General features: G+C 37.7%; 1 protein-coding gene across 1 annotated transcript; it reads right to left on the reverse strand.

Annotated features, from left to right (window-relative positions):
* Positions 1-6,264: 6,264 nt before the first annotated feature.
* On the reverse strand, positions 6,265-20,922 carry LOC131792406 (S1 RNA-binding domain-containing protein 1). Its single transcript, XM_059109773.2, has 17 exons — positions 20,641-20,922; positions 19,975-20,086; positions 18,220-18,358; positions 17,453-17,549; positions 16,849-16,966; positions 16,007-16,130; positions 14,944-15,025; positions 12,601-12,758; positions 12,022-12,118; positions 11,493-11,600; positions 10,941-11,032; positions 10,581-10,663; positions 10,325-10,431; positions 9,866-10,255; positions 9,366-9,451; positions 8,735-8,833; positions 6,265-6,896 (listed from the first exon to the last, which is right to left on the reverse strand). Exons 1-17 carry the CDS (start codon positions 20,874-20,876, stop codon positions 6,589-6,591), a joined length of 2,436 nt encoding a protein of 811 aa, XP_058965756.2. The 5' UTR covers positions 20,877-20,922; the 3' UTR covers positions 6,265-6,588.
* Between the last annotated feature and the right edge of the window lie 490 nt (positions 20,923-21,412).

Raw genomic sequence — 21,412 nt, forward strand, 5'->3', positions numbered from 1 at the left:
TAGTTTTAAATGGGTCAAGAAAACGAAAGCGATCGAAAGAACCAGGAAGAATTGAACATAGTAACAGACTGAACTATTTTAATTAAAATGCAAGAGACTGGTGATCGAACTCAGGAGCACGAGAAAATTACACAGATCAAACATAAAGAAATCATTTGTTTAAGGGGAAAACACACCGTTTCGTGGTGAAACTTACGTTCATAAGATCAGCAAATAAATCAGAGGAAAGTAATAGGAAAAGGAAGATAAACTAACAAAACAAAACAGAGCAAAAAAAAAATCAGACAAACAGAAAAACAAAACAAAAAACAAAAACATGAAAAGATAGTGAAACAGCATATATATAGGAGGCGTAACTATTCTCCTGTCACGAATCTTATATCTACGCCTAGTGAATGACTCAAAAAAAGTTTTTATAGCAGAAAGGCTTTCTCTGTAATGCGTTGGGTATGTAAGGGTCGATTCCTTGATTTAAAAATCCCGTCTAGGAATGTGCATAGATTCTCAGGCAATACTACAGTTTCGATTCTTTCTGTATCTCTTCATTTGCCCTCTAAGAACGAATTCGTGACGGAGGAATGGCAAGAGTTGTGCAGGCCCTTCAACACTTTATTATTTTCGAAGGAACGGCAATAGTCAGTGAATCCCCATTACATTATTTGTCTATTTACGCTATTCTCGCGGCCACCATATATAGACGTTCGCTCCATCACGACATAATGGAAATCACTTACTTTTTTCTTTTAAGACCATGATGCAACGCAATCAGAGCGCGCACACTGCCTGCATAAGCGTTTAATGCTTTTGACACGTTTTATATAATGGTAAATGACTTAAATGATAAGTGATACCTATTTACCTAATTCTTTCACTGCCTTGACGAGAGGAAACCTTGGATCACCATAAGACCTTTAACAGTCTCTAAGTACACTTACCATTTTGGAACTTATGGTCACAAATCATTAATCATCTGGTGTTTACCTATAAATTACCAAGGTTATCATCGATTTAGCAAATCCCTTCATGTGGTTACAAATTGCAGGGAAACGAAGGATAGTTTCTCTCTTTTCACCTTTTGTGTTTTTCATGGTTTTTTCGTATGTAATGTAAGTGTAATGCTTTATTTCTTTAAAGTTCAGATTCTTGTTCTATAAAAGAATTCCTGAACAAGTTAACCAGCAAGTTAGTTAACGCCAGTCCGCTGGAAAAAAAAACTCTACCAGTTAGAATAACTTTAGCAACTATTAGAAAAAAAATTGCACAATATTTTATCCATTTCAATAAATTTCGAATTTTAAAACTTCAATTGCACGAGGCTGAAAAATGTCCATAACAGACAGGGGATATTAAAAATGATTTGTTCCAAATGATTCTAGGACAAGGTTAATATAAACTGTCATTAACTTCTTGTTAAGAATTGATGCCTCCAGAGGAAGACATTTGGAACTATTGTGAATTTATAAAGCAACTTAAAAGTCAATTTTGATGCAATTTCCATTTCTGGGTATTACATTTACTGCGTAGGTTCTCCATCTCCACAACTTCAGTTAACATCTGCGAATGATTTTTTTTCATCACGCATACCCTATGCTTTCATATTATTTCGCTGTTCTTTTACGTCAGTGGTGCTCAATGCCGCGGTCTTTTCAGAAGGTTAGTAGCATTTACCTTACCTTAAAGCCAACCCACCTTTTTTTAAGTGTTATTATTATATGTTTAAGCATTGTAATCAAAAAGGCGATGCGAATACGCGGTCCAGTGTCGGTTTAGTAGCGAGCATTTATTGTGAAATTTCACGCGTAACTCCCCCTCAAAATATTGACGTAAACTAATTCCTTGCCTCCCACTCTCTTTACGTGATTCCGTTATCGGGGTATCTGAAAAAGAATCTCTACAAGTACAAACTGAAGCTAACAATAGTTTGGATTCACAAAACTATATTATGAGTAACAGCAGTGTAAAATACATTTTTTTCTTCTTCACTATCTCGCCCATGAAAGGAATGACAGATGTCTTAATCCCATTGCTGCACCTACAAAAATGGCTTTTTTTTCATTTTTCTGTTCAGACACAACCCTTTTAACATCTCTATCTCTGAAAGTATGCAGAACATTTAACGCATATGACTTTAATGACAACTTACCTGTCAATGCGTTGTCCGTTAACAACTGGTAGATCTTCGTACCAAAAATTCTGCAAGCCTGGGTACGGTTTACGGGGGGAGCGCCGATTGCTTATAATCTGATTCAAAAGTTTAACCGCGATATCTACCGAAGGTCAAACCACTACTTGTTTCAAATCTACCACTCAAATTATTAATATTGTATGTCTTTGTCTCCATTTTTGGGATTCAGCTAATATCAACCTTATCTACCCCAATATTTATAGATTAAGATTAGTCATTTGAAAAAAAAGTGTCCCAAAATGATAAGTAAATCTCATTTTCACACGGACAGTTGTTGCTTTTTGGAATTTGAGACCGCTAAAGTATCTGATGGTCAACGCCTGATAAATCACATGATCCGAATTGATGACGTCAAGAATCAATTATTGCGTAAGTTAAGATAAACTAGATCGTAAAATCTTCAACAAGACAAAACCAAGGATGTGAGTGAATTGGTTTTTGTTATTATTGGACCTTGTTGCATTGCGCTCAAGAAGTGTTATCATCCACTATTTGACAAGTATGCTTTTACGTTTCAATCCTGGTCTAGGCTATTGGCAAAGAAAGCTGGATACTGCTGCACGATATTATTCTCTGAATAGCATGCCTTGCGACATTTTTTTTTCAGATCTTCTTTCTTTTTTACTGACCAATATTTTACCGACCAATATGTTACAGAAAAGTACAACTGCAGTTCCGACGCTGATGCCAAAGTATCGTATAACTATACAAGTAAACCTGGATATTCTGGTGATGGACGGACGGGCTTCAAAAAAAATGGTTTTGTACTGGATGATTTATTCGATTAATCTGCTCTCAGCCTATAACAAATAAAAAATGACACGAGAGGATATGTGCAAAACTTCTCCTTTTACTTTACAAAACTATTGTAATATCTAAATTTTTCAAAGGTAATTAAAATCAGCATGATGTAACTTCAGATATTGACGGATGTGCTACAGAAGAGTAGCAATACCAAAGGATCGTGCCGCTGTAAATGTAAACCAGGATTTTCATGGGACGGATGGGCATGCAAAGGTAATGCAATATATATCGCTTATTAAATATGGGGCTAGAGGGATTGTTTTATTGCAAATTATCAGTACAATGTCTACAAGAACGCTAAATATTAGCACATAGATTGTTGTGTTATATATTAGCGATTTAATGTTCTGAAAACAAATGTCACCGATATTATAACATCAAATAATTATGTTATTTTAGACATTAACGAAAGTGCTACAGAAGAGCCTAACTGTAGTCCCGTTCCTGTTTGGAACAATATACAAAGGGATCGCACAACTGTGAATGCAAACCTGGATACTCTGAAGATGGATGGACCTGCAAAGGTAATGCAATGAGATATTGCGAATTAAATGTGGGGCCACAGAGATTGTCCCACTTGATACGATTAGGATAATTTATTAGAGCAAGATCAGTGGTACAGAATTTATTCAAGATGAAATAATGCTTATTCTAATATTGATGAGTTTACAAAGACCTGCAGAGCTGCGGTGCTGATGCTGATAGCAGAAATTTTGGGGAATCAAATGTAGAAATGAACAAGTACATGTAAACTAGAAAATATTCTGGGTGCAGATGAACCTGAACATGTGGGGTGTTGCATGTTGAATCTGAAGACATATACTGGTATTCTATATTATCAATACAATTTTATGAAAACAAAAGCTGCTGACATTATAACAATGCAAGGTAATAATGCCAAGGGTTTGCACATCTAGGAATGTAAACCTGAATATTCTGGGGACGGATGGACCTGCACATGTGGTGCAATGTAATATTGCATGGTAAATTTAGAGCTACAGGGGCTGTTGTGTTCTCTACTATTAAGTCAATAATTCAAAAGCGAATGCTAGCAAGCGCAAAAAGGATCAGTTTTGAGTTTGCCTAATTAACCTTCGACGAGTGTGAAATAGGAACACATAACTGCAGTGCTGATGCGGTATGCAACGACACAAAGAGATCACACAACCTTACATATAAACCTAGATATTCTGGAAATGGGCAAATATGCAAAAGTTGCTTTGGATGTGTCCTTCCTTGCATAAGTCATAGTTTTGCTAATTAAGAACTAGTCTGTAAGAATCAAACAACTTGGGGACCGAAAAAAAATTCTATTTGTGGCTTTTGCTGTGTAGCACTCTGAGAAGATGCAAAAAAATTCTAAGACATTTTTTCAATATTATTTTTCATCTCAATCCACGCAAAGTAGCTTATAGGGGTAGATAGGGGCATCATTACTTTTCTCGATGTTTTTAGTTTGTTTGTTTTGGCTTTTCGTTTCTTCTTCTTCTTCTTCTTCTTTTTTTTTTTTTAAGTCAGTCAGTCACCATGGTTTCAAGTTGGAAAGAAACATATAAAGCGAATTAAGCTTTCAGTAGTAGGCAGTGGTATAAGTATTGTTCATGTTATTCTGGGAGGAATAATCATAAGTAATTCGTTCAGGTACTTCGCAGTAAGAAGGACACATTGGGGTTTAACCCATAGCCGTATGTCGGCCAAAAAAATTAGCCATAGCAAAATACAACGAATGCTGCAAATTTTACACAAAAAAAATCCAAGCAACAGGCGGAAAACGTATCCATGGAAATAATGTCTCGAGTGCTAAGTTCTGTCGCATAGCTTTAAGATCTCATGGCATGTCGTGTCCCTCTCGGTGCTGATCTGTAGAATGAAGAAAGGTTGAAACTTTACTTTAAATATCCCTACATAGAGCTTTGTTCTTATTAATGATGATACATGAATATTAATGCAATGGGAAGAGTAAGTGCTGAGAGGAATCAAAGGCTCCCCATGGACAGTTCGTACTACGCAGTAATGTTGACGTAGAACACGTTTAAGATTGTAAATGAACTTCATCTGCGAATGACTTTGTATCAGTTTTGTCCTCACATTTGTTTTATTTTGCCATTCCTTTGTTCTGTGATGCACAGTACCGTCTGCTCAGAAGGGTAGTGACACTTATCTGGTATCGGATTCACGTAATTTCCGAATGTTTCTATTTGTTGTTGTTGTTGTTTGTGTATGCACCATCAATTTTGTTGAAAACTATGTAAAGCTAAAAGAATCGAATAAGTGAAGTCAAAGTAAACTTTCATGTACTTAAAAGTTTTCTGTCGGTTGGTGTGCTGCCCTGCCCTGCCCTGTTTTTTTTTTTTTTTATGACAGCTCAACAGGAAAACTTTAGGTAAAATATCATTTGTTCTTTGCTTCGCAAACTCGTAAACTTCTCTACATTACATATAAAAGAAATTCCACGCCTTTATCTCCTACTACGCTCAATCAGGGGGCTAATTGGAATGAACAGTTTCATTTCTTCATTTAGTAAGGTTTTGAATGGAAGGCCATGAAAGGAAAAAAAAGTTAAGTTCATCAGTGGTTTCATTGTATGTTGTACGATTTAATCCAGTGTTAAAGTATGCTAAAAATCTGGTGAAGTGGAGGCGAACACGTTACACGATTTTTTGGGGGCACATCCAGCGAGGGGCATTTTGGCCTCGACAAACTCAAAGCATGATTGACAGCAACGTAAAACGAACATTTAATGAAAAGTTTTGGCCTCCTCTGTAAGCCGGCTTAGCATTGAAAGGTTGACTTCTTTTTAGAGGAATAGCAGGTAATTAGTGTTAACAACTGGGTTAAAAACGTAAATTAGCCACCGTAAAGGGTAAAAAAGCTGACGTTTCGAGCGTTAGCCCTTCGTCAGAGTGATTCTATCGATAGATAGACCGACGCAGCATCACAGTTTCTTTAGAAACTTACCCCTTTATTAATTTTTTAGAGGAATAGTTGCCCAACTATGGTTGTAGGGGCTTATGATAAAATAGTCTCCAAATGCCTGTGGGGATTCTGATATTTTCTCTCCTTTTTCCTTTGTGCAAAACGAAAAAGTAGTGTCTTAACTTGATTCCTAAGAAAATAATTTAAGGTTTAAGATACACGTGGCCGAAGTATATTGCCATCATTAATGTCACATGTTGTGCTGAAACTAATGTTTTTGATAGCGCAAGGTGGAAGACAATTATTAGAGACAAGTTATAGAGAAAATATAGTTTAATTACTCTTTTGTAATGCCTCCAGCATCATTATGTAGGATTTTCCCTTTTTACAAAACAGATAAACAATTCATTGTGCATCCGATTCGATTCGAGTGGGATTTCATCTTTCTCGTTTTCTTTTCTTTTCTTTTTTTTTTTTTTTTAACAATTCTTTTCTCTCATAAGACTACTAGAGACCAAGGGGCCGCTAAAGATGGACTGGGAGTTCAAGTTCATCTAAGTTAAATGTAAGACCGATAGTGATTGTACATTGAAAGCACCGCACTTACAAAGAAGCATAAACAAAACATGTTAATATGTTTGTCACTAAAAATGTTATAAAGAAAATCCGCAAAGCATGTAACCCTAAGATAAATTTCCCATTGAAACGAGCAACTCTGGATTGAAACTCGAGGAAATTTCCTTTAGAACCAGACGAATTTCTTGTTTTATTTTATCAACACTTTCAACAGTGACTTCAACTATATCTCCGAGGCCAACTTTTCCTTCATACTGTCCCATGTCGTTCTTGTGTAGCAAGCCATCCTGGCCAACACCGCAGTCTACGAATGCACCGAATGAAATCATATTCGTGACGCGACCGCGAAGCTGAGAGCCCGGCTGAATGTCTTTCAGTGAGGTGATGTTCTTTTTGAACAAAGGTTTCTGGAAATCTAAACAGAGAAGAGGCAAAGGGAAACTATTCTTGAGCATTAAGTCTATACTTAATCGTGCCTCAAAACAAACCTCAGGTTCAAATTATCACTGTGCCTCAACCTCTACAGATACAGAGTTATTTTAAAGTCTGCAAGGTATTTTTACCGATATTTTCATACAAAAATCCTATTTTGTTTTTACATATATGAGGTCCCTGCCTTTCTCTAACCCTTTCACTACCAAGATCTCACTAATAATTATCTCCACAATTTCCAATGCAATTTGTATGATATTACTTTGGAGTGTTCGGTATTAAATCAACCAATAATCCCCTAAATTATATTATAATAAAGATCTAATATAGCGCACGCTGTCAATGGTTGAAAGAGCGTGCTCGTAATTAAAGTTATTATAACGTGAGTAGAGACAAAAATCCTCAAAGAGTAAAATAAATGGACAGTCCGAGTTTTGAAGGTTTTTACACTGAGTTAGATTGCAAGTTTACGTACAGTAATAAAAATCAAACACAGCTAACACTCGTGTAGTATATAAAGTTGCGTATTCAAAAACAAAACAGAGCAAAACAGGAATGATGCAAAATATAGCCAAACTGGTACAGCTGTTAAAACTCATACTAATCGTGACGTTGTCATGCCGAGATACAACGCGGCTAGCTCATCATGGCGATCTCCGGTCATCAAGTAAGCCTTAGCCGCCCTTCGAGAGAAAAACCAAGAGCTTGCTTTGATATCCTTTCCGATGCGATGAGTGGAAGGCCACATCAGTCACTGCGCTGTTATCCTGAGCAATTTTCATGTTCCGTTAAATTCGGCTGTCGTTCATTCATAGAAGACACGCTTGAACAATGTGTTTTCTAATTTTAAATTGAAAAAACTTGCGTGTTTTTATGAGCCACCATTCGGCTGGATTTCACTGAATATTTCATTTTCAGATTCTGTATTCGAGACTAAAAGACTTCAGGCAAAAGTGTTGGCTTCCACCTGCCGAACTATTTAACTTTGTAAACTGTTGCAAAATGTGAACTTTGATGGTTTTTGAACTTCGATGGTTTGACATTTTTGACAGCCTTAATCTTGTACAGCCAATCAGATTATTTGAGCCAGTCTATCATGGTTTCTGATTGGCATATTGTAACGTGCTTTATGAGAGTATAGAGAATGCTGACGACACTGTTGTTCGCTTTGGAAATAAAGTTTGTTTCGAAAATTGAAAGTAATAGGTAAGAAATTTAACAGATTCTTTATTATAAAACAAATAGAGAAGCCTTAACTGTGCTCTGTTCTGTTGAAAAGTACTTAGGAAGCGGCTAGATCACTCAAGAAGGGGGGAGAAACACTCGACTACGTCTCGAGTTTCTCCGTTTCTCCACTTCGTGCGTGCTCAACAACAAAACAGAACACACATACATAGCATGGCTTGGATGATACCACAGTTGTGGGATCATTCGGGGTAGCTAAGTGCTTACACACCCTTCATAAATATATATCATCACTTGATGCTTGATAGTGTTTCATATCGCCACTTGATGCTTGATATTGTAAGGAGAAATTGCCAGTAGAATTTTGTCTTGTCTCACTCTCCGCTCTTTACATATTTCTATTCTTAGAGAGTGAGAGGATGCTATTTCTTTTCTTCTTTGCTCATTTGTGAATATGCCTGTTTGCTCTGGTTACACTAGCACCCTTGTAAGTGGCCAATCAGATTACTTTGTACCATCAAAGATTTGTGTTACCTTTCAATTATATTTTCATCCTTCTGCTGTGAAAGGAGTATTGTTTCATTCGAATTTGTCGTTAAGGAAGGTTGTTGGAGAGGGGGTTGTCGTTTTACTTACTGACTCTTATGTCGTGATCTGTTGGCTGTCTGAGACCATCCAAAATATGCTGCAATGTTACAGTACCCACGTTGTTCTTGGCCGCCAATTTATCAATTTCTACGTAACAAAACAAAATCAGTAGCAAAAAATACTCAGACTTATTACAAAGATTTAAAACCCCAGAGGCACAATTTCTGAATATATCATAACCGTTAAAATTTCCTCAAATGTGATGATGCATCAGCTGCTTTATTTTCCACTAATTATTCTATAGAGTTGTAATCGGACACCGAGTCGGACAGTGGGCTGTAATCAGACATCTGTAATGGACAGTTAAAGCAGACAATCACAATAAGTCCACTCAGCTAAATCCACCAATGACAGAATTAAGATAACCAAAGCAACAAACACTCATCTTGAAAAAAAAGACAAGGGGGAATTCCAAAATGGAGGAATTTTTCACCCTGGACACTGCCTCTAATTTTCCCTGGATGTATTTTTTTTAAATACCGGGACTTTTACTTTCTTGCCTGTATGTTACACAAGCAATTCTCCAACTCAACAGTGTAAGAACACATGGTATCTAATTAAGGGAATTATTACTCATATCATCAATCACGGAAGGGAGACCTTGGAGGTCCTAACTTACTGTGAGTTTGAAGAAATTTGTCAATCGCTGTTTTAACTTCCGGTTTACCAATCTGCTCTGGTAGAATACCCAACATCTTCATAACGCTAAATAGCGAAACAACCAAACAAGTTTCATCATCAATAATCTGCTATAGCAACGCACGCCAATAGCTGACCATCTTCTCACCGAAAGTAAGCTGTAACAGATAACTGCTTTTGTTGCTGCTTCCTACGTCACGCAAAGCCTGTGTACTTAAAATGTGTTGCATATGTATACTAGGAAGCACTTGAAGATTGGACTTTCAAAACATCACCATAGGATGAGGAACATAACGGCTCTTTTTTTTCCCTTTTTTCTCAGCAGTGAGAAATAATTCTGAAAATTTGAGCGATTTCGACGGATAACGATCGGTAGTTGCATTCTTTGAATCTACCCTGACTCGCAGCGCTTAAACTAATTATGCCTGTTCTAAAGCTAATTTGATACGTCTTTATGCAATTTTGTCACGTGCAATTTACCTTCTCGCCACAGGATAAGATTCAGGGTGAATCCAGGTCATATCCAACGGCTCGGGATGAAAGTTTTGACTTACAACAGTTTTCATCCGTTTCTTCCTCAATCCTTGTTCTTCGCTGCTTTCACGCTTCCTCTTCTTACCACCGGTCTTCGTCTTCTCTCCTCCGTCAGGACTTGTAATAACCGTTTCTTGACCAATGGCGGATGTTTTCGTAGAATTGCGCTGGGGTGGTGGAGTATTCATTATCCTGACAAAGCCTACACATTGCTCGTACGTTTTGGATCCAATTCCTTTAACTTCCTTCAACTGCTCACGGTTTACGAAGGCACCATTCTCCTCGCGCCATGCCAAAATAGCCTTCGCTTTCTTTTCATTTAAACCAGCTATGCGCCTTAAGAGGAAAATGAGTCGTTATCTTTCATTTATGGCTAAAATTTTTTTAGCACACCAAACAAAATACCTTAACATGGAGACTCCTGCCACGTTCAAGTCAACTCCTACAAAGCTGACACAGTCCTCTATCACTCCGTCCAAGGCCTCTCGTAACAACTTCTCGGGGATGTCATGCTGCAGCAAACCAACATCAGAAGATAAACAGCAGCCGAAACACCGAAAAAAAAACACAATAACAACAACAACAACGACAGAATGAGGCCGAATCTAAATTGGATTTAAGTAAACAGGATTCCATCGTACCTTGGACGTTTTTCTCTTACCTGATACATTCCAATACCCAGATGCTTGGGCTCAATCTTTATTAATTCTGCGAGAGGATCTTGCAGTCTCCGCCCAATTGAAACTAAAATATCAACATGGATAATTATAATGAAAAAGGATTACAACACGATCATCATATCCACACGCCTGCATATATCAAGCAAATGGATGGTTCTTTTGGCGTGACATGATTAGCTGGCCAGATGAGACCAACTAAAGTATCCCTTAATTATCTACAAGTTTTATAATTCTAAATATTAAAATTGACATGGACTTTTCTCGATAAACCTTGTTTAGTTTCTAAAGCCAAAGATAGTTCTGGGTAACGGTTTGAGAAATTGAGAAGGGGAGATACTTACCAGCACCCCTCAGGGTTATATCGAGGCTTGGCAGCTCGGCCTCTGCCTCGGGAGACGCACTGTAAATAGAGGCTCCATCTTCGCTGACGATACTGAAACATATTATCATTAAGTACGTAAAATCGTACATGCAGTTTGTAACTGTCATCGTATCAACTAAAAACCTACTAAACCCTTTAGCTCCCAGATCAAATTTGTAACTCTCCTTAATGTCAACCATAAAATTTTAATAATCTTAGTCCAGACAATTTAGTATTGGATGAACTAATTATCTCCAAATTGATATTATTCTTCATTCTCATCACTAATCTGGTTGATATTGTATTGATGTTGTAAGGAGAAATTCTGTCTTGGTCTCTCATGGGAGTTAAAGGGTTAACACTACAATAGGACGTAAGAACGCTGCATAACTCCGTTAAAGAAGAGCTCTCGCAAAAACGTTCCGATTTTGAAGCATTTTTATCTACATGTACTTGGTCATCCTGCAAGGGATGTCGGTTCATTTGTTTTTTTTATCTCTCAAGGTGGGTGATATTTATTCGTGGTACTTACCAGTAAGCAACGTCACGAGGTGCAAATGCTCCTTTTTCGATGAGTTTACTAATAAAATTTTCAGTTTCCCGGCATCCAACGCCATTCCCAATGGCTATAAAGTCACAACTGAAAATAAAAACATGTTCGTAAGAGTGACTGCAAGTAGGCTTAAAAATATCCAATCGGCCACGTTTCTCCAAAATTATTCTCATTGGTCACGTGATGCTAACTGAAATAAGTCCCAAGCAAAATACGAGAAATAAACCCACACAAACCAGTGAGGTATGCTTTTCCTCCCATTCACTTAACCCTTTCACTCTCAGATCTCACCAGTAATTTCCCTTATTGTTTACCATAAAAATCTAAAGATAAAATGCAACTTCAGAAAACTGGGTATTAGATAAACTGGCTATTCCTTAATTAATAATCTCATCACTTGCTTGCTTGATATTGTAAGAGGAGATTCTGTGTTGGTCACTTATGGAAGTTAGAGACCTGAGGTAAAATGAAATTGTAATAGAAACTACCGACAAAAAACAAAACTAACCTGTGCCTTAGAACAAGGTCTATCACAGTTTCCTTTGCTTGCGCTTGGTTTTTGTTCTCCCCAAAAAGAAAGATCACACCTGTCCCTAAAACCTCGCCTGCAGTGAGAAATTTAAAAAAGGCATTTCATTGTCGTCACAAATCAACCTGTTGAACAAAAGAAAAGACATTTTTTTCTGTATTAGGACCAAAAGAACAAGTGTACTCCGCCTTATCATCGTGAGATTCTTCTGTCCGGATGCTAAACAATACACAGCGCATTGGAGGGAATTTGGTGGTCATTCTATATAAGACCATCCAGCTAAGACTTATTATTTTTATTATTATTTTTTTTTTGCATCACTTCCCTGTTGATTAACATATTGGTTTTGAGAGGATTAGGACTCCATGGAGATCGATTCAAAATGTGCATTATATTGGAATGAGAAATTGTATATGATATTGATAAAGACTTAATATTTTCTTCGTGCTTCATAACTACTGTTTGTCGAGGTTTGTGTATTTTTTGTCATCTTGTTGTTTTGTTAGCTTGATTGTCTGTTTATTTGCTGGTTTGTCTTTACGTTTGTCTGTTATTCACCTGCAGAACCAAGAACCGCTAACTTGCATCCATGGGAGAAGCCTGGGTCTAGACTTATAACATTCTTTCCTCTCAATGGTGGGGTAAGGAGGAGACGATACAAGTTCATCACAAATATATCGACACTCTCCTTTTCAGCCCGTTTTGTTAAAGATACTCTTCCAAGGAAATAATGAAAAAAAAAACAGTCAAATTTAAATTCAAATTCAAATCATCATATTCCACATCTTTGGGGAGGAAAATACCTTATTAGACTTATGATAATTCACATTGTAAAGAAACGAACTTCCTCAAACGTGGAACACGTGACCTAACCACAATTACTTTTCATGTAATATTATAATGCACCTGATTGGTTGAGAGTGTTGTTAACAGTTTCTGAACCAATTAGTAAAGGAAGCAAACAACGCCAACGTTATCATGAATTAAATTCGACACTCATCATACTTGTTTCGCACTAAAAGCTATCACTGGTACTAGGAATCTTGATTATCATACCAAACTCAAACAGGCAGTAAACTGTGTAGCAGTATAAAGGGGTAAGTTTCTAAAGAAACTGTGTTGCTGCGTCGGTGGGATAGTATAGCAGGTAATTTAGTGTTAACAACTGGGTTGAAAACGTAAATTAGCCACCGTAAAGGGTAAAAAAGCTGACGTTTCGAGCGTTAGCCCTTCGTCAGAGCGATTAGAGGAATTGTGGGTTGTGTGTGGATTTATATGCAGAAAGTGGGGCTACACCATTGGTGGGAATATGGTAACGAGAAACAGGAATAAATTAGTTGAATGAAAAGCGCTCGTTGATTCCGTGGGGATTAAGGGTGCCGATTTGGAATATAAATTTTTGTTCTAGTGTTTTACGGCTTTCCGAACTGCCTAGATGTAAGGAAAGGCCGCAAACTGCCATATGCTGTTTAGAATGATTAAGAAGATTAAAGTGTCTAGCGACTGGTTTGGATGCGTCCTTGTCATTTCTTTCCACATCGCGAAGGTGTTCTCGGAATCGGTCACCCAGTCGTCTTCCTGTTTCGCCGATGTATAACTTATTGCAATAAGTGCAAGTTATGCAGTAAATAACATTGGCGGAGGTACACGTAAAGTGATCAATGATCTTAATGGATCTTTTAGGTCCCGATATTTTCTCTACGTTGTGAATGAAAGGACAAGTTTTGCATCGTGAGCGAGCGCATTTAAAAGTTCCAGATTGGTCATTGGTTTGAAATGAGCTCCTGACTAAAAAGTTGCCTATGTTTTTGTCACGTTTGAATGAAATAAGCGGGGGTTGCGAAAAGATAGTGCCAGTCTCTGAATCGTTTTGGAGTAATTTAAAATTTTTAAGAATGATAGATTTAACTGCGTGGTTGTGAGGGTGAAATGTAAGAGTAAATGGAATGCGGTCAGTGTTTTCCTTCTCGGCCGTTTGTAGTGCTGCCTGTCGATCGATTTGTTGGGCACGGTGGTAGCCCGCTTGAACGACAGAAACAGGATAGCCACGTTTATCGAAAAACTGGCACATTGCCTCTGATTTTTCGGAAAAATCAGAGTCGTCACTACGTAAACGACGAAGTCTGAGAAACTGTGAAAAAGGTATGGAGTTCTTGACGTGTAATGGATGTGAGGATGAATACAAAAAGTAACTATGCGAATCTGTAGGTTTGTAGTAAACACTAGTACATAAGCCGTTGCCTTCAATTGAAATTTTGATGTCTAGAAATGCCAAAGAAGTGTCGGAAATTTTTCCAGGTATATTAGAGAGCCGGATGAAAGGAATTGACGGCGGTTATAAATTGAGTGAGGTCCTCTTTGGTAGAGGAGGTAGCGCCGATGCAATCGTCAATGTAGCGGCCGTAGAGTTCAGGTTTTGGGCCGTGGTATTGGCTAAAAAATTGATGTTCGATAAAACCTACAAAAAGATTGGCATAGCTGGGTCCCATTTTAGTACTCATGGCCACGTCATTAGTTTGTTTGTAGTAGTTACCACCGAATGAAAAGCAATTGAGTGTGAGTACTAGTTCGGCCAGACGGAGTAGTATTTCGGAGCTAGGTTCCCGACGATGGGTCGACCTGGGTTGTTAGGTTTGTGGATTTTAGGTACTACAGATTACTACTAACTAATTTATTCCTGTTTTCTCGTCACCATATTCCCACCAATGGCGTAGCCCCACTTTCTGCATATAAATCCACACACAACCCACAATTCCTCTAATCGCTCTGACGAAGGGCTAACGCTCGAAACGTCAGCTTTTTTACCCTTTACGATGGCTAATTTACGTTTTCAACCCAGTTGTTAACACTAAATTACCTGTGTAGCAGTATACAGTGTAGCAGTATACTGTGCAGCATCACCTGGTTTGCCTGATGATCTTTGGTTGGATGAGTCTTTTGTAAGCATCAAGCACCGCACTTTTGGATAATTTCTTTATCTGCGCTGATAAATCATTAAAACAGTACATTATAAAATGAAATAACAATTTTAATGTTTATTCTTGAGATTCTATGAAGCGCAACTATTGAAAATATCCAGAACCTTACTAATGATTCGAAATTAAACAACTTTAAAATGACAGTTCAAAAATGAAATGAAACAAATAAAATATAGTGTCTATGACGCATTTTGACGTCTTTAAAACATGTAGAGTTATACGAGGATTTCCACCCCTGAGAAAAGCCGTCAGAACACACTCCAAAAATATATAACTTTTCACATGATTGATATCATCAATCAGCTACTGACACGTCACTCGCCTTTCGCGCCACTCTGTCGTGTTGATGAATTAACGGCGAAGCCCTCATCATACTCAATCCAAGGTTGTTTGTCGAATTTTCTTAGATTATGGCTGCTAACTCATTGAAAATTCGTATGACTTACAGACATGACATTTAAAATTCCCAGGAAAACAAAATAAGGAAGAGAAAAAAACCGAAAGTTGCGCACTCAGTGGCTTTGGTAATCGCATTTCTCGCGGCTGAGAAGGAAAATCGATAGCTGAAAGATTTGCCACAGGCCGATTTTGCCGTTTACCTGAAAAGATTAGATCTATCGGTAAGAAAAAAGTCAACAACTGAGAATTTTGTCAATTGAAAGTTGTGCCCATTGTTTGTTTTTGTAAAAATTAAACGCATTTTTTCATCTTGAGCCTAAGCGCCGCTTGAATCAGGAGATCGTGGATCCTTTTTTACATTCATTCGACTTTTCTTGTCAGTAAAGGGCTGTTGTGTTTATAGAATAGCCAAACAAAAATATATGTTTGCTTATAGGCATGTAGTTTTTCTTCTCGAGTTCGAGTGAGCCATCGAGTTGAAGACTCGAAGAGAAATTGCATATCTACGTGTGCCTATGTATTATTCTCTACATATCTAATTTTAAGATTTTTTTTTAAGCCATTTTACAAAAATTGATATACTGCACCAGATGCATTGGAGGGCATCCACTTTTCCAGAAGAGCAGTACGAAATTCTGACTCGACATTTTTGGGAATCTCACGTTTAACGTTGAGAATCTTGTTCTGTTCTCCTCTATTTAAAGCGAGCACCTATAGAAAGAGGCGGAACAAAACGTGAGAAATAAAACACACTTAATGGCTAGTTTTCGCTAAGGACGGAGTCGCAGTCAATCAGAAGAGCACGGTAATACGAAAGAGTGAAATCAAACCCAAAAATTTGGATGCCGCATACGACCCCGTTGCCTACTCTCTAGTGCAAACTGTATTGACTGAGTCGAAAGCGAAAGGCCACAAAAATGTTATTGTGATTGGTTGGTTCTCCTTAAAAGCGTCGGAGTCATAAACGGAAGGGGAAACAAATTACACGATTCTGATTCTTTCGACCCTGATTCCATCGAGCTTATGACTCTGCCTACAACTCCGATTTTCGAGTTTTCACTGAATCGGACGCGCTCTTACGACTTCGAATACGACGCAGACTCCATCGCCTGAGAAAGCCAGCCTTAACTTAACATAACGCCAAATTGTGCCGCGCTGACTTTGCCACAGTTGCTGCATTGTACCAGAGGAAAGTGATTTCCATCCATGAAAAAGCTAAGTATGAAACTCCATAAGAAAAAGTAGGTGCAATTGCGAGAAAGGTAACGAGAGGGGAAAGAAGAGGGTAGAATCTTTATCCATCATTTCAATTGTTTTTGTTTTTCATAAGATCACCACGCCATTCATGAAAACTTAGTTCTTTTTTAAAAGTAGCAAAGATTGTTAGTTGTTTGTCGATATTAAGGCATGATAAAGAAAAACATATTACTTGATGAGCCTTAAGTGAAGTCGCTGCCTTACGAAAACCATCGAACTTTTTGTATTTTTCTCTATTTTTGCCTGAACGACGCAAGGATGCTTCCACACGAACTGGGTTATTCTCCAACCTATCAAACACGATTAAAACAAGTAATAAGTCCTCCTATAGCAATCTCCTATTAAATACGGATAGTAATCTAGGATTTTATTGATTACCTTGTACTTGACTTTGTGATTGAAAACTAGCACCACCCTACTGACCGATCAGATACAAGAATGGAGCACTTCTCGATTGAGTGTCGTAAAAAAAAAAACCATAGACGCAAGGAAAGTATCACAACGAACGAATGAGAATTAAAACAACACTAAACTGACAGCTCAAAGCGCGGGAAAACGCGTGTGACAAAGTCGCAATTGGTTTTGAATCTGATCGGTTGAGACTAAAACTTTAAGTTTTATTTTGAGTCCCTACAAGTTCACTGTGATACTTTTCTCTGCTCTCATTGGCAAATTTGTACAGATTGGAGTTGATACCTAATCACAACTTGATATGCTTGGTGTCAAGTACTTCCCTTGACTTATAAAAATCATAAACAGAACTATTTGAGACTTACAATGCGTTAATGGAGTTTAAAGTTGCACTGTCTTTGGCAATGACATCTGCTAAAATATACTGAAGGCCAAGGGATACCTCACTCACAGTTCTGATTCCTGCAAACATTTTGTTTTAATATACCAATCATTAAATTCAATTAGTGAGCCAGTGACTTGAGTGTTTCAGCCACTAACCTGGCACTGAATAATCATTTTCAATTTTAATTGCCAATGAGCAAACAAAACAAAAACCATCAGGGAAAACTTCATTGGTCACTTTCAGTTGTCAACTCAATATACAAGACAATAAGATGGAACTAGAACATCAAGAGTCATAAACGAAAAAGGTGGTCCAGGAATCAATTTTAGTATGATCTAAATTAAGAAGAGCCTGAAGGACTGACTTAACACTTTTCCTAATCACTCTCTCTTATCATTACTTGCTGCATATAACCACATCCATGTTCACTCAGGGAACTAATTGCATCAATGGTTATGGGAATTTAGCAGTGGTTATTCCACTGGTTGGTTCTACTAATCCACTGTTTTGAAGTTGAATTTGAATTTAGAAAGTAGGTTTTGGTGGAAGGAGGAGAACTGGAGTAGCCTCAGATGGACACTCTGGGAAAGGACAAAAAGTAACACAACAAACAAAACCCACAAGGGATACAAGGCGTGAGAATCAGCAATGAAAGCCAAGCAATCTCACCTTTGCACCATCCCTGCTCCTCATGCTACGTCTATATAAATTGTAGGCAAAGCAAATAAAGGAATGGTTTCTCTGTACCTTTTACACTTGGTTTAACTAGTTTTTCAAGCCGAACAGCCTCAGGATTCTTCAGCAAGAGCTCAGCAGGTTCACCAAGGCCCAGCTGACGTGATCTCTCAGCATGTGTTCCCTTCTGACTTTGCTTATATGGTGCATACTAGCCAATTGGAGGAAATAAAGACACAAAATAATAAGTTTAATTTGTTTTTCCTGAAGCATTTCAACTGGCCACAAAAGTCAAGTACTTGAATCTGATTGGCTGATGGCACACTTGTAAAAGGTCCAATTTTTACAGTACAGACCATGTTCCAGAATTTTTTTATCTTTCACTCATAGAAAAAAGCGAATCAACTGAAAAAAATTAATAATAACTTACTCTGCCGTCTGGGTTGGTCCATATGGTAGAAAAGTGTGCCCCTGGTCTTAAATACAACCCTCAGTCTTCAGCCTTAGAACCATACTCAAGACCTCAGGACAGTTTTGTTCCCATATGGACCTCCCCATTGGTAAATGAATATATGTACTGTGACATGCAAAAGCCAGTGCCTAAGAAATCCTCAGTTCTTAGCAGATTTATTTAATTCAATCAACAAAAAACTTCATATCTTTCTTTTAAAAAGCACTCTGCCAAACTTGTGCTCTTCCCAGTTGAAATTTCTTATTTTGCATATATCACTTCCTCTGAAACAGTGACAAAACAAGGGGCATCCATTTTAAAATTTAGCGCCCCTGCTACAATCACCTCAGGTGAAGTGATTAAAGTAAAAAATGGCAGAAAAACAGAGTATGCGCAGTTCCCCAATTACATGAGCAATTATAATAAATAAAATTAAAAGAAATGAGTTCAAAATTAAAATATCCTACATCCTTTTATGGTGAAGCACTCTGTATCAAGCGATGTACTATATGATAGGTCAATGAACCACTTTCTTATCTTTTACTTTATATTAGCAACAATAGCATGTCATCCATTATACCCCTGTTTCCATATAAGAAAATGTGCAGCCTAAAGTTTGACAATGGATAGTTATGTCTAATATGAAGCCTTGATTAATAATTCGATCTTAGTATTTTCAGCAGCAAAATTGTAGCTTCTCACTGAATAACAAGAAATCATTCCAGATTGTACACTGAATGGATGTACCTTTTGATCCATTGAAATAAATCACAAAGGTTACTGAACCTTAGAATGGACTAAAATTTCTGTATTGTAACCACTCCCATTCTCTTTTGCCTGTCTGCACAAAGTCCTCTATGCCTTTGAATATTAAGTGGTCTCTGTCCCTTCTCTCTTTACCCTGCACTCCCAGACATGATTTACATTTGAATTCTCCCTATAACATCACACATTATCCCACAAACAGGTAATGAGAGTACTCAAACTCATCAGCAGGTTCCTATCGGGATTTAACACAAGAATCTTGTGACTAATTTACATGGAAATGTGTTAACAATAAGGAGCTAGAGGGGAGAATAAACAATCATATCTTAAAGAGTTAACCCTTTAACTCCAAAGATCTCATTAGTAATTCTCCTTACTGTCTGCCAAAGAATTCTAATTATGTTAGTTTGGAGAATTTGATAGTGGATCAATTAGTAATTCCACAATTGATATTTTTCTTGATTCTCATCACTTGTCTATATGATATTGTAGAGGTATAGTAGGGAGAAATTCTGTTGTGGTCAGTCACCAGAGTTAAAGGGTTAACTAACAACACAAAAATGCTGGCTCATTGTAAAGTTTTGATAACTTATGTGGTCAAGTTTAATTACCACTTCATCCACTTCTTCCATGGTAACAGCATTGTCAAGAGACCTCTTGATGTCTGGTGTAAGTTTGTTACCGATCTTCTTCATAACTGACTTAGCATGCTCCCTGATGGATCTGCAAATTAATTTGATCCAGTCACCTGGTGTTAAAATTAAAAGCTTGTGCAAGAAGTTGAACAACTGACATGACTAAACCAAAAGCAGAAATTGATGGGCTGACATCCCAGATTTACATTTAGGTCAAACTTTCAGCAGGATCATGCCTCACAATAAGGTCATGAGGATTAAGAACATGATCAATTACTAAAAAGTTCTTTATTTTAAAAAAAAGTATTCTTGTTGACACTTGTCAGCATCCTAAGCAGTGCATTGGGAACACTGTGGAGAATATGTTCATACTTATGTTTAGGCGTGGAGGGTTAATAAAGCTTGCAGCATACCATGCCCTGATCAAAAACTATTGCACTCTTCATAGGTGGGGGTTTTATTCCAGACCCAATCCTTGCACCACCCCCCCCCCCCCCTTCCCACCCTTTCCTCCCACTTCCCACTCCCCAGCCCTTCGAGACGTTCTGCACCACGTGGACTTATGCAAGACTGCTGTGTGACTACTCTCGTATGGTGAAGCCAAAACGCAAACAAAAAAGCTAAATTAAGATATTCACTTACTTAGACAGTTCATATTGCGCTTTTATTTGCCTCAGTATAGTAGGATCCAGTCCTCCTGTTTCTTCTTTGCGATATCGAGCTATGAATGGTACTGTGTTGTCACTATCGAGTAAACTAATTACTCTGCCAATGGTATTCACATCCAGTTGCAGGTTCTCTGCTAACACTGAAGCAGCTGTTCTGGATTTAAGGAGACTTTCATTGGCCATTATGGATGTTTGCTTCTCTCTGCCCATCGTGTTTTCTCTCCGCTTCTTTTCAGTTCCCTTTAATTTTGCCGCCATGGTCAGTGATTGCACAGCGGTTGTACATTCGGCTCAGAAAGCAGAATTGTTGTCATGCAAGACCACAAGTTATGTCTTCTACACTGGTTCGTGCTCAGCGCTTTTTATCCTTTCTTTCTTTCTTTTCTTTTCTTTTTTCTTTTTTTTTTTTTTTTTAATTAAAAAAGTATTCAAACAAAAATGACAAACAAAACAAACGGTAGAATTCTACATCAAATAAAGAGCAGAGGAAATGTAACATGGCATAACTGAGCTTAGGAACTGCTGTTAAACAGGCTGATTTTCCAACAAAATTTATAGTAGCGGCAGTGTCCCTTCACTTTCGACAAATATAGTTGCCAATTAACTTCAGCAATTAATATTTTGATCAGTTTCCTTCTATTTTCATCTCTAGTTTTGAAAATTATGATTTCTGTCCGTGTGAAATAAAAGAAAAAAGCCGTAGCGACACAACGAAAGTCGACAAAATAGAGTTAAAACGGCCGGGA

This window comes from Pocillopora verrucosa, chromosome 7 (genome assembly GCF_036669915.1).
Source record: "Pocillopora verrucosa isolate sample1 chromosome 7, ASM3666991v2, whole genome shotgun sequence".
NCBI classification, from domain to species: domain Eukaryota; kingdom Metazoa; phylum Cnidaria; class Anthozoa; order Scleractinia; family Pocilloporidae; genus Pocillopora; species Pocillopora verrucosa.